Source organism: Lynx canadensis, chromosome F1, assembly GCF_007474595.2.
Source record: "Lynx canadensis isolate LIC74 chromosome F1, mLynCan4.pri.v2, whole genome shotgun sequence".
Taxonomy (NCBI): domain Eukaryota; kingdom Metazoa; phylum Chordata; class Mammalia; order Carnivora; family Felidae; genus Lynx; species Lynx canadensis.
The window spans coordinates 53217102-53230227 of NC_044319.2; the positions used below are offsets into that span (position 1 = coordinate 53217102).

At 40.0% G+C, this 13126-nt stretch overlaps 1 protein-coding gene across 1 annotated transcript in view; it reads right to left on the reverse strand.

Annotated features, from left to right (window-relative positions):
- The window catches only part of USH2A (usherin), a 739358-nt gene that overhangs the window by 149602 nt on the left and 576630 nt on the right, over positions 1-13126 (reverse strand). Inside the window, exons 51-54 of the mRNA XM_030302386.1 lie at positions 11958-12162; positions 5637-5834; positions 4963-5117; positions 2723-2921 (exon numbers count right to left, since the gene is read on the reverse strand). Coding sequence (XP_030158246.1) covers positions 2723-2921; positions 4963-5117; positions 5637-5834; positions 11958-12162 — 757 coding nt within the window. The remainder of the gene's footprint in view (positions 1-2722; positions 2922-4962; positions 5118-5636; positions 5835-11957; positions 12163-13126) is intronic.

Genomic DNA, 13126 nt, shown 5'->3' on the forward strand with positions numbered 1-13126 from the left:
AGCTACAGAACTGATTTTTTTCCTGGCAGATAAGACATGTGAACGCTAACATACATCTCAGGTTTTAGATTACCTAACGCCTAGCACCATTGCCGTCCCATAGGAACCGCATATGGGAGGCTCTGTACTTGGTCAGGTTTTGCTGAACGAGAGTTTTCTTCTTCATTCAACAAAGACATATTTCTCTGTAGGGCTGTATTGCCTGAGTGGAGTACTCTCTAAATCTATTTAAACGGTACAGAGGGACAAACCGAATGAATTCCAAAGTCTTCTTTTCATTTTATGATCTTATAGAAAGCAAAATCATATAGCAAAACTTTAAAATATTTATCCTAATAAAAGAGAACTTCTGCATCAAGTTACGTGTATGAAATCCTCTCTGGGACGAAAATATTCATTAAGAATGACAATGAAAGGAAGAACTGGGGGGAGAGAGGGTGTTTTAAAGAAAAATCTTTCCAATTATCTTGTAATTGATGAGTCTATCAATCCTGTTGGTTTGAACATCGCGTTAGGGTTTAGTCTGTCAGCAAGTCAAGTCAATGCTGGTTTTAAAAAAATGCAAACCACTACAGCTCACAGTTCAAAGCCCATGCTGGCTCAGTGGACAGATACTGGGAGAGAAACATTCTGTAACACTGTATCCCAGTTTTTTTGTGAAACCTTTACTGATACAAAGTCTAAATGGCTTTCCACACTCTGTAATTGACACTTCATTTTCCACTCCAAGTCATTGTTTTGATTTCCCCCGGCAGCATTCTTTAGAGTTCTGCTGTTGAATCCTTTGTGGTGTATTTGCAATTAGTTCTTAACTTTTCAGTGTCCCCTATTACTGGGGGCTTCCTGAGAGCAGCAGTCTTAGTTTAGAGCACTTACTGTACTACCTCCAACACAGCAAGTGGGCAACAGTTTTTTTTTTTTTTTTTTTTCAAAGAATGAAACAGTACTCTGATTTCCTTATAGATGGAGGCAGGGAATGCCTTGGGCACCCTGAGTATGTCACTTTCCTTCCTTATCTTTTAAGTGTGGATATTAAAAACATCCCCCACTTACAGGGATGTAATGAGAATCAAATGTGTCCAAATGGAAATGGTTCTTTAAAATTACAAAGCACAATATAAATGTAAAGTTGTGTTTTGTAAAACAACAGTATTTCAACTACTGGTGATCAATCTCACTTTCAGTGAAATGAGATATAAGAAATAAATTTAATAATCTGAATTGATGAGGGCTTTTTCCATCTGCATTATCATTGATCCAGCTCAGGACCTTCAGATAAGGAATGCAATGTGCGAGTCTGCAAATATTTATTAAGCACCTTCTGCAGGCTTATGGCACTTCTGGAAAACAGTGGTCAAGTCATTGAAAACATCTGTCAATGAATGCCTGCTTGTGTGTCAGGGAATTGTAGAATTAGGAGCAAATCACGATGAATTGATTTTTCCACCTACATAGTATAACTGGTTCCTTCTCTGAGGAAAACTCAGCCACACTCTTCCAGACCTTTCTGTGCTTCTTTATGAGTTTCATTATCTCTAGTATCCATGCTCCCTGCAAGGTACGGGGTCCAAAGAAAGAAGAACATTCACTCGGGAGGCCTTGGAGGGAAGCTTCTGACAAGGGGGGTGGTGCGGAGTAAGTTTGTAACCTCTTGCCTATGGTCTCAGAATCTCAATTTACACAACTGTTTGCCATGATTCGGTAGATCCAAAGAATGAACTAAATTACTTAATCTCTCAAAGTATCTTTTTCTGTAAAATGGGAGTAAGACCTCTCTTTCCCCCATAGGTCTGTAGTGCCTGCCAAGTGGCTCGTGTGAAATTCACTTGTTTGGCATCTATGAACATTTGTTTGGCATCTGTGAACCATGTCAAGGACCATTCTAGGTACCAGAAGTACCACATTGAACTAGGTAGAGAAGACCTCTGCAATTCTCGAGCTTACATCCCAGTGGGGGGAGACATAAAAAGCAAAGAAAAACCAAGCACTCTCAGGCAGTGAGAGGTCCATGAGGAAAATAAGACAAGGGGATGTGGTGGCGTATCAGAGAAACTTCCTTAGACTGGGGAAGTCAGAAGATGCCTCTCTTCTCTTCAGAAGTGACATTCAAACCCAAACATGTTAATTATTATTATAATGACTTCTAGTAATTATCTGACATTATACTATTATACTGTACCGTTATATTATTATGAAAGTTAATTATAATAAATGCTCTAGCAATAAAAATAATACAATTACTATTAATTAATGTTCATAATAACAAATTCTCACAAACAGTCACCTGTCAACTATTCTGTGTATTAGTTACCCACTCAGTAGATAAACGCTCGCCTCTGGCTGATTTCACCCTGCTCTCCAGTGCATTCTTGGCTATCCCAGTCCCATTATCTATGAGTATATCCTTGGGGAATGAAAATGCATCTTACCGTTTGTCTGAGAAAAAAAAAAAAGTTAATACTGATGCAAAAACCCTACACATAATGCATATCAAAGCCAAATATAAATTATTTCTGAAGTTATCTGCTGTTGTGGCTTATTGCTGCCAGTGTGGGCTCTTCTATTAGCATGGATAAGTGGGACCTGACCATATGTCAGGAGAACACGTCCTTTCGAAGTGACCTCATATATCAAATGCACACCCCTGGGATGCTTTGCCCCCCTAACCACAATGACAGACTCTTCCGGTAGGTTTTCCTTTTTTTTTTTTTTTTTTTTTCACCTGTGACCGTATGCTGCCTCCTGTCAGCGGTGCCACTGTAGATGAGACCTTTCCCAACCTGCCTGAGCTGGTACTCTTTAATGACGCCATTTGGCTTCTCGGGGACACTCCAGCTCAAATGCAGAGACTCCGAACTGGGCGCCGTGACTCTCGGTGGCTGGACACTCTGTGGGCTTCCTTGGGTAGTAGCTGCAACTACCTGAAAACATAAGAGTTCAACAGCAATTTACGGTAATAGTATGCTAGGTATCCTGATCAATGAGAATGTCACTTTTGTTTTAAAATGTTGTTGTCTGGCCTGGCATATCATTAGCAGGGGCTTGGAGAAACAGTCCCCCCCTTTTTTATGCTTTTCCTCCCATCCTATTTAAACAATGAAATCTGACCTTGAATACATTCCATAAGTCTCAGACTACCATTTATCACAACAGGTTCAACAACAATTTTGATGACAGAGCACAGCCCTCAGTTTAAGCAAGGAAAATCTGGCTGGCAGACTGTCTTACTAGAGAACTCTTGATAACTCTCTTCCATATGGCTCATCAGTGTCTTTGCATTTTAACAGCCTGATTTTGTACATTTTAAGCACCAGTAAATATGAAGCAAAACCCACATCTGAACTTGCTTGCATATAATATGCTTTGAACAGTATAAATGGGCAGGTTTTTTTTTTTTTTTTTTTTTTTTTTGGTATTCTTCCTGTGATAACCCAGGTTGACTTAACAGAGCCCGTGCCAGTGTTCTAGAAAAAGAACTGAGTAGACAAGGAAAAAAGGATCAATCCACCAGACATGCATTCAGCATTATCAAAATATAATTTTGAACAAAAGTTAGCTGCATTTCTTTTTTCACAGAATTAGCTCTGCTTTCACTTTTTAACCAATTGTTCTGGCATCTGGTAGACAGGAGCCGCACCTACGTAAAAAGAGCACAGAATTGTTCCAGGAACGTTCGGACCATAACTTTTGATTGGGCCAATCAGCTGCCATCTGTCTAAACTGTGGCACGCTCAGAGATGTTTCTGGAGGTCTGTTGAATAAACAGCTGCGCATATGCACTGCGGCTGGTCCATCTGACTGAATGTTTTACTTGGATGGTTCCGGAACAGTGTGCGAAGATGATGCTCTTCTAAAGTTGTAACGGCGTGAAAGGAATCAGAGCCGCTGTGTGTTTGTTTCTCCTGAGTTTACTCTGACTAGGTTGGCTTCTGTGAAATGACTCTCTCTTTATTTTCCTCCTAAATTGTTTGACTGTTTCTTTCCAGTCTCATCTGTGGGCTCTTGCTCTCAGGAGCGCTCCCAGTGTTCATTGTCTGTGTTCTTGTTTTTGTCTCTCTCTCTCTCTCTGTTCTCCTTAAGGACTCTTTTCAAACTCCTTGCTTTCTAGATCTTTCTAGATCTAGAAAGATCTTTCTAGAAGATTCAATCACTTTGTAATCCAGCTTCTGACTGGATTTTCACTTGAGGTGCCAAATAATAATTCCTTCCATCATTCTGCTACCTGCTCCTTCTTTTAAGTACATTTTTAAAAGCTTTTAAAATTTGAATCTTACTCTTTACGTTCAGATTTTCCTTTAACTTTTTTTATTTGCTAGCAGGATGGCACCGTGATCTATAATTTGCTCAAGCTAGAGATCTCAAATGTATCCATGATCCTTTCCTCTTATTCCCCTGCGTATTGTTGACACCAAGCCCTGTAGATTTTGTCCCCCAATATCTGTTGTATCCTCTTGACGTTCTCCATTCTGACCCCTGTTGCATGAATTCGGGTCCTCATCATTTCTTGCCAGGTTGTAGCAAGAGTTTTGGTATCAGATTATTTTCTATGCCAGGCTCTTTTGCCCCTTTCTCTGTTCTTCAAGAGCAGGTCATCCTTGTTGAAGTGATGTTAAATAGAAACCCTTTTAAACTGAAGAATGATTTGATAATTATTATGAATTTATGGAAGATCATCTAAAAATAGTTGGCAGAGGGAAAATGTGATAAAAAAGGGTAACACTGGTTCAAGTTTTCTTTTCTTTTTTAATTAATGAAACATTTATATTTGCATAAATTTGATAAATTTCAGTGATCTCTCCTTTCAGGCATGAGGATTAGTAGTCGGTTGAGATGGCACCCTACTTAACACTGCATCGGTGGGGATGTTGTTTTCTGCCGTTGGAAAAAATCATTCACGACCTGGATATCCAGATAGTCTTCATCCTGGCTACTTCTGTCTGGAGTTTAGGTACCGGCCCTTACCTTGCTGCTGACGGCACAGCCAGCAACCGTGCATGCTTTCAGCTGGTATGAATATTCCTGAAATGGCCGAATTCCCTTCGTATCAGAGAAGCTCAGTGATGTTCCTTGAAAGCATTCAATTCCATTTCGGAGAAGAATGTAGTAAATAATAGGACCTAAAAGAGGCAGAGAAATGTCCAGATTTGAGTATCATATCCTTTTAACTATTTGCAAACACCTTAACATGTCTTGGAATTCTAAGGAAATGGGATAATATAGCATTATTTACTTCTAATTTGCTATTGTTTTTGCTGTGTTCGAGCAATGACATGCACTCTTACCGAAGAGAGGGACTCTAGACACAGACAATTAAAGAGACATATATGTTTATTTCCCCCTACTGCCAAGCAAAATTACCTTCAATATTAAAACTATTTTGCTTTCCTTTAACAGTCTTTGTTTGTTTGAAAGAGCTCAGATGTATTCTAGGATTCAAGAAAAAATTGGGGGACTAAAAATTTGCAGGTCCTATTTTACAAAAAGGAAGATCAGTAGGCACATACCTACAGTTCCTTTTACCAGCAAATAATTTTTAATGGTTAGATGCATGCCTATTAACTGTAGATTACACTCATTTCAATTTCCTTATGAAGTTACTGGATTATGTTATTTCAATTTTAAAAATGGCTTAATACCATTTGGTTGTATAGGTTTCTTCCAATTTAAGATGATTACATCTTCAAGATTATCCATTTTGGTCCACGTAGGGGGACTCACTCCTTCAGGCACATCTTCTTTGGTCCTGGCTCTAATAGCTTTGCTGAATCCTCGCCCGTAGCTATTCCATGCAGAAATTCTATACTCATACATCATGGAAGGCTCCAGGTTCACATCTGGAAAGGGAGGAATTGAACACTGAGACTTTTAAAACATTTTTGCTGTCTTACCATCCTATTGAAAATGAATATCAAGGGGCGCCTGGGTGGCGCAGTCGGTTAAGCGTCCGACTTCAGCCAGGTCACGATCTCGCGGTCCGTGAGTTCGAGCCCCGCGTCAGGCTCTGGGCTGATGGCTCGGAGCCTGGAGCTTGTTTCCGATTCTGTGTCTCCCTCTCTCTCTGCCCCTCCCCCGTTCATGCTCTGTCTCTCTCTGTCCCAAAAATAAATAAACGTTGAAAAAAAAAATAAAAAAAAAAAAAAAAAAAGAAAATGAATATCAAAACTTGTAAACACTTAAAAATCAATGCTTTAATCCTGTTGTGTGTGAATAAAACTCTAATAATAATCTTAATTTTCTAAATCAGAAAAAAACATTTTCTGTGTGTATTAGATGCAGAGACATGGAATTGCACAGAATAGAATTCACCTTTTCTGAACAAGCAAATATGGATAATATGGACACATGAAAGGAATGACTGAAATCTAAAAGCACTAGACGGGGGTGCTTAGGTGGCTCAGCCGGTTAAGCATCTGACTTTGGCTCAGGTCATGATCTCCCTATTTGTGAGTTTGAACCCCACATTCAGCTCCGTACTAATAGCTCAGAGCCTGGAGCCTGCTTCGGATTCTGAGTCTCCCTCCTTCTCTGCCCCTCCCCAGCTCACACTGTCTCTCTCTCTCAAAAATAAACATTAAAAATTTTTTTAAAAAAGTAAACGATAAAATAAATGAATAAAAGCACTAGACTAATGTACATTGGATGTTAATGCTTCACAGGTTTGTATATACTTTATTTCTATATGAGGCAGTTTCACCAACATACTTTCATAATTTTAGTATGATAAATTTTACCAATTATTACATTGTTCATATTACATTAAATTATTATATAATGTAGTTATTATGAGATACAGGACTTGAAACTTAGCTTATCAGGGCCAGTGGATATAAATGAATGCACAGTCCACTACATACTTACTTCCCTCTTTCACCAAACCAGAACGGAAACCCAAGCCAAAAACAACAAATCTAATTAAAAGAAGAAAACCTGGGCGCCGGGGTAGCTCAGCTGGTTAGGCTACAGACTTCGGCTCAGGTCATGATCTCACAGCTCAGAGCCTGGAGCCTGCTTTCGATTCTGTGTCTCCCCCTCTCTCTGCCCCCTCCCCTGCTCACACTCTGTGTCTCTCTGTCTCTCAATAATGGATAAATTTTTTAAAAAAAGAAAAGAATAAAACCAGACTACTGAGTGTTTTGCACTGGCAAGAATTTTATTAGATAACCATCCATGTGATCCAATGGTGTCCCAAAAGTCTCTGTTCCGTTTTAAGCTTTAATAACTTCAGAAGCACAAATGCTACAAATTTATTTTTTTAAAAAAATGGAAAATTTAATTGGTTAAATGTTTTCCACTTATTTAATTTTGTGAATTCGAATACGTTTGTATGTATTTGTTTTTGTATGGCGGTCTCTAGATGACTTTTCTCAGATGGAAAATCAGAAGAGTAAGTCCTTCTCTTCGGCTGTCTGGCCACCTGCTGTATCTCCACTGGATGTGGGGTTGAGTCTCAATCCATCCATGTGGGGTTTTTGACCACGTTTTCCTTATATGCATTTCCTTACTATAAACCCTGATCTGCCTACTCTATAGAATTAGTATGAAGATAAAATGCAGGAAGTTATGTGACAGAACATCGTAAAATAAATTGCTATAAAATAGAAGGGATTATCTTCTGTCTTTATTTTCTCTGGTCAGAGGGCGTCTGCCACATATTCTCTGTGATGACCACTAGTGGGTTCCCATATATGCCTTCTGTCCTGGTCAGAGGCTTCTTGGCTAGAGTCTAATTTTTCCTGTTTTCTTTGCAGCTTGGGGGTAGTCATGTGACTCAGATCTCAACAATGGAGGAAGCATGGACGTGATAGGAGCATCTTGCACGTCACTTTCTAAGAGGAAATCACTTGCCTTCCATTGACATTCTCATCCCCTTTTGATGGGCTGGACACAGGATGTTGTGGCAACCCAAGCTGCACCATGTGAATGACGACAGCACCGGAAACATCATGAGTCATAAACTGGAGGGAATCAGGGTCCCTGAATGACCTAGTGGGGCAGAGCTGCCCAGACCATTCACCGGCCCACAGACGGTCACTATATTTTTGGGTCAATTCGCTGTAGCAGATTAAACTGTTCACTGCTAGTAACTGTTATTCCACACCCTTCAGGCCCACATCGTCATTTCCAATTTCAGTTGTGGCAGCTCCCCATGCTGTGTTTCTTATTCTTTCCCCTATGGCATTTCGTTCTTCTCCTTTGTACTCGCTCATCACTTATCCTCATTTCTTTGTTTTCCTGTGAGGCCCAGTCTTTCAAAGATGCTCCTAGCCCATGAAAGAATTCTTTGTTTTCTTTACGTGTAAGGAATCATTGTTGAAATTTTGCCTTCCCTCAATAATCTAATTTCTGAGTTATTTTTTTTCTTGGCCAGAATTTCCAACTCTTTAAAAAATGTTTTTTAATGTTTCATTTATCTTTGAGAGAGAGAGTGTGAGTGGGTGAGGGACAGAGAGAGAGGGGGACAAAAGATCCAAAGCAGGCTATGCCCGATGGGGGGCTCAAACACACAAACTGCAAGATCATGACTTGGTGACTACACCACCCAGGCATCCCTCCAACGTTTTATTTTTTTAATGTTTATTTATTTTTGAGAGAGAGAGAGCATGAGCAGGAGAGGGGCAGAGAGAGACAATCCCAAGCAGGCTGTGTGCTGTCAGCACAGAACCCGACGTGGGGCTTGAACTCACCAACCGTGAGCTGTAGTCGGATGCTTAACTGAGCCATACAGGTGTCCCAAACCCAACTCTTTTTTTTTTAACAATAAAAAAACCCTCTTTTTATCTCAAAATTGTTTTGCTATATGGGGCTAGTCTTCAAATAACAGAGGGTTTTGCTTTTGTGGGGATTATGTTTGTTCAATCCTTACTTTTTAATTGCTTTAATGTCCCATACATATTTGTTTTCAATCATTTCTTCAGTGGACAAGGGATTCTTCAAAAATGCATACACATGGTTGTGACCTTCCATTGCCTAAAAAGCTTTAATTTCCACTCATTCTTGCATAAAGACAACCTGCCGAGTGTGGCAATAAAGGCCTTCATCATCTGACTCCTGCTGTTTGGCCTTATCTCCATTATTTTTTCTCTCCTACACTGTGCTACATTCGTATCAAGGTTCTTGTTTTTCACACCTGCTGGGGTTCCTTTCACTTCCTGTCGCCCTCTGTGCCTGCCTTACGTTCCTTTCACCTGATGTTTCTACTCGTCTTTTAGTTCTCAGCTCAGGCATCACATCCTTCATAAAGTCTTTCCAACCTCTTCTGTCTGCGTTAGGCATCCTTGCAATGCTCTCTGCTTACTCTGTCCTTGCAATGCTCTTACACGGACATCGCTTCTCACATTACAGTACTTACATATCTGTTCTCTGTCGATTCATAGAGGCTGCAAATTCCTGATGGGAATTCTTATTTATTTGTTTTCATAGCTGTTGGTCTCAGGGTAGTGACTGGTTGTTAGTACAAATTTAATACATAGTTTTTTTTTTTTCAACTTTTTTTTTTTTTTTTTTTTTTTTTTTTTTTGGGACAGAGAGAGACAGAGCATGAACGGGGGAGGGGCAGAGAGAGAGGGAGACACAGAATCGGAAACAGGCTCCAGGCTCTGAGCCATCAGCCCAGAGCCCGACGCGGGGCTCGAACCCACGGACCGTGAGATCGTGACCTGGCTGAAGTCGGACGCTTAACCGACTGCGCCCCTAATACATAGTTTTTGATAAGTGAAATGATCGCATGCATGAATAAATTTTGGTGAGCCCTGGTGTTGTTTCACTTTGATTGTAAATTTCTAAGAAAAGTTGAGTTCTTAGTCCAAGTTGGTCTCAGTCAATGGTGCTTATTTTAGCATTACTTAAGTGCTTCATTTTCTTCATGGAAAAGAAACTTTTGTTATTTTTCACATTTAATGTATAGTATTTATTGGTAGGTGAAGCATTCTGAAATATGGGTGGTAAAAGGCCTCACAATATTATATCAGTAGGTGTAAACACTTATTGTCATCTGGAGAGGGATATTGCAAACATCTTAATGGACCCTCAAAATCTTGACCTTAATTACAAAAGGCAGATAAAAGTAGGGAACTCTCTTAGATCAAACCTACTAATTTGTCAATGAGGGTCCTTAAATCTGTAACTGGGAGTTGAAGGAAATTGGAGGGTTAGACAAACTGTCTTTTATCTTGAGGACTTTCCTAATTAAATACATTCCAATACATGTGTTTTGTTTGGTTACAGCGTGTTAATCCAAAGACGAGGTGAAGTGAAGTAAGGACGTCTTACTCAGACAGATGTTTCAATCTGGTAGGAGAGATGGAACCAGGGGCCAAATGCATATGACACACGGTAGAAGTGGACGTTGTGCTGACGCCTGAGAGGAGAGGCGCTGGGTTGGAGGAGCTGCACAGAGGACGTGGATTTTGACCTACACCCTCAGAATGATGACGACGGACATTTAAAGTGGAAGAGACAGCTTGAGGGAGGTTTGGGGCACTCTGCAAGGAGCTCCTACACGGTGCAGAGTCTCTGAAATCTACTGCTGCTGTTGTTGTTTATTTGAGAGAGAGAGAGAGAGAGAGAGAGAGAGAGAGTGAGGGGAGAAGTGCAGAAGGAGACAGAGAGAGAATCTTAAGCAGCTTCCATACTCAGCATAGAGCCCAGCGCTGGGCTCGATCCCTCAACCCTGGGAGAGTGACCTAGCAGAAATCAAGAGTCGGATGCTCACCTGATGGAACCACCCCAGGCCCTCGCTAAATTTGCTGTTTTTGAAGGTGACACGGTTTAAATCTGACATCTTCCCTCAGCAAGTTACTTTTACAGATATGACCCTCAGTTTCCTCATCTATTAAATGATCTTACTTACATGATTGCTTTGTGGGTAAATCAAGGTAAGGTTTTAAAACATGTAGTACATCATGGAACTTTATCTCTATTCTTGCTTTCCCTCCTTAATCTACTCCTTTCATCCCAGTATCTTGAGTTATTTATTTATTTATTTATTTGCATCCCAAGGTTTGCCATTATCACTCACCATGGGTTAAGTAAAGAAGAATGATGATTCATGATGGAACAGAGCACTTTTCTTGTTTATTTAACCTTAGCTTGCCTGAATTATGTCACTTAAATGCATTCTATTTGACGCTAGATGCTAGATGATATATATGTACATACACACAGCTACACACACACACACATACACACACACACACACTGAATTTTTCAAAAGGCAGAAACAAACTCTGGAGGGACTTAAGTAAATGGACGAATGATAAAAATTTAATAGAGGGCAGAACTATTTTGGAGATGATCTTAAACTTGACAGTGTTTTTCACTCAGCTTAGCCATGCCTGAGAACCACTATTTGGAGGAACTCAGTAGGGCCAAGAAGGAGCCTGAAAATTATTTTCAATAACCATGAAGGTTATTGCTCCCAAGATGATGGCCATGTGGGGGCAACACCAAGCTGTGGGAGAGTACAGTCTCTAGACCCAGACCCAAGTTGAGGAAAGGATACTTTAAGCTCCTCCTCAGAATAATGCTGCTTGGTCTTACTGGCCATTAGTCAGGTTTCTTCCTCTTTTCTGCCTGCCAAACACAGCGACACTCAATTCATTGCATTTATTGTAAGCCTCCATTCAAACTCTTAAGAAAGAAAACTGGGCTCACTGAAATTAATTGGATATACCATCAAAGGATACATAGTTATTTCCTTGTTCTTGATTTTCTACAGGTTTACTTTAAAATAGCTTATTTCTTCTTTAAAGTTAGACTTTCCAATTTTTTAAACTGCTAACTTTGAACAGATCCAAAGTGTGCCTTTAATTACCTTGTGACTAGTTGGCCCATAGTTCGATGAAATTAATTGATTTTACGTTAAGGGGGGGGTGACATCAGAATGACAGGAATCTGCATTTTCCCCAGCTTTTCACTAGCCCTAGTAAGCCATGGGCAGGTGGCTCGGTTCCTGTTACCTGTGAAGGAGAATGTGTTTACACTTCCCGTGTGAACAGTCTCTTCAGGAGATGAGCATATTTCTTCTATTGATTCCTTGCCTGTGGAATTGTGAGGTCCTCGGATCACGGTGCAAACGTGGCTGGTAAAGTTGAAGTCACACCTGCCGCAATGTGCTGTGGCTTCCAGAGACACTGGGCACAGAGTCCTGCACTCTCTGGCTTCCTAGGTTGAGTGGTAGAGGTGGGGAGATAGAGAAAAGATTTAAAAATTACATTTGGACATACGTGGGGGAGGTTGTAACAAGTTGCAAATGAAATTTTCTTCCACTTGGTTCATAAATAAATGTCTCAAGATTCATGAAGAGAAATGAAGGCGGGGCATACACTACAAAGAGCAGTTTGGGTTTGGATGACACAGATGTGAATTCAGAATCCAGTTTTGCAACTTCTTGCTTCTGTGACCTTGAGGACGTCACTTATATTCTCAAAGCCTCAGCTTCTTCGGTGATGAGAAAATGGAAATTGCATTTACCATACAGGTTGGTTACGGGAGTCAAATGAGACAACACCTGTAAATGCCTTACACTTGGTAGATACTCTATAAATAATAGCAGGGGTCATAATTTTATTATTGTTATTTCTTACTCTCCTGATGGAGCTTTGGAGAAAATAAAGAACGTGATATTTGAGGGTCTGCACTTTTGTGCTGTGGGGCAAGTTGGACCGCTAAGAAACATTCCTTGTCCAACTTTTAGAAACCTAAATATTTCATAAACTCTCATTATAGTTATTATTATTTACATCCGTAAACCTTTTTTTCTGATGAATCACTGGACTTGTTATTGGTGAGTGCTAATGTGTTCTAATGTCAGAGAGCGAAATACTTCATCATCCCAGATGATAGGAGATATAAATAAGGCAGTATTTTTATAATGCAAAGCTTCCCTTCCTCTTTCTTTTATATAGGTAATATAATGTACTTAAAATAACTTTGGCTATCAAAATGTATCCACATTCCATCTCTCTTACCTCATATAAGTTAAATTATTCTCCCAAATGTTGTCAAAATAAAGCTGCTTCAGAAAAATATCGTAGGATTTCTACTTGAATATAGTGACTTGAACACCTGCATTTATCTCCATTTCCTCTGAAAGCCCAACCCGATGGAAGTAAAGGAACATAGACAG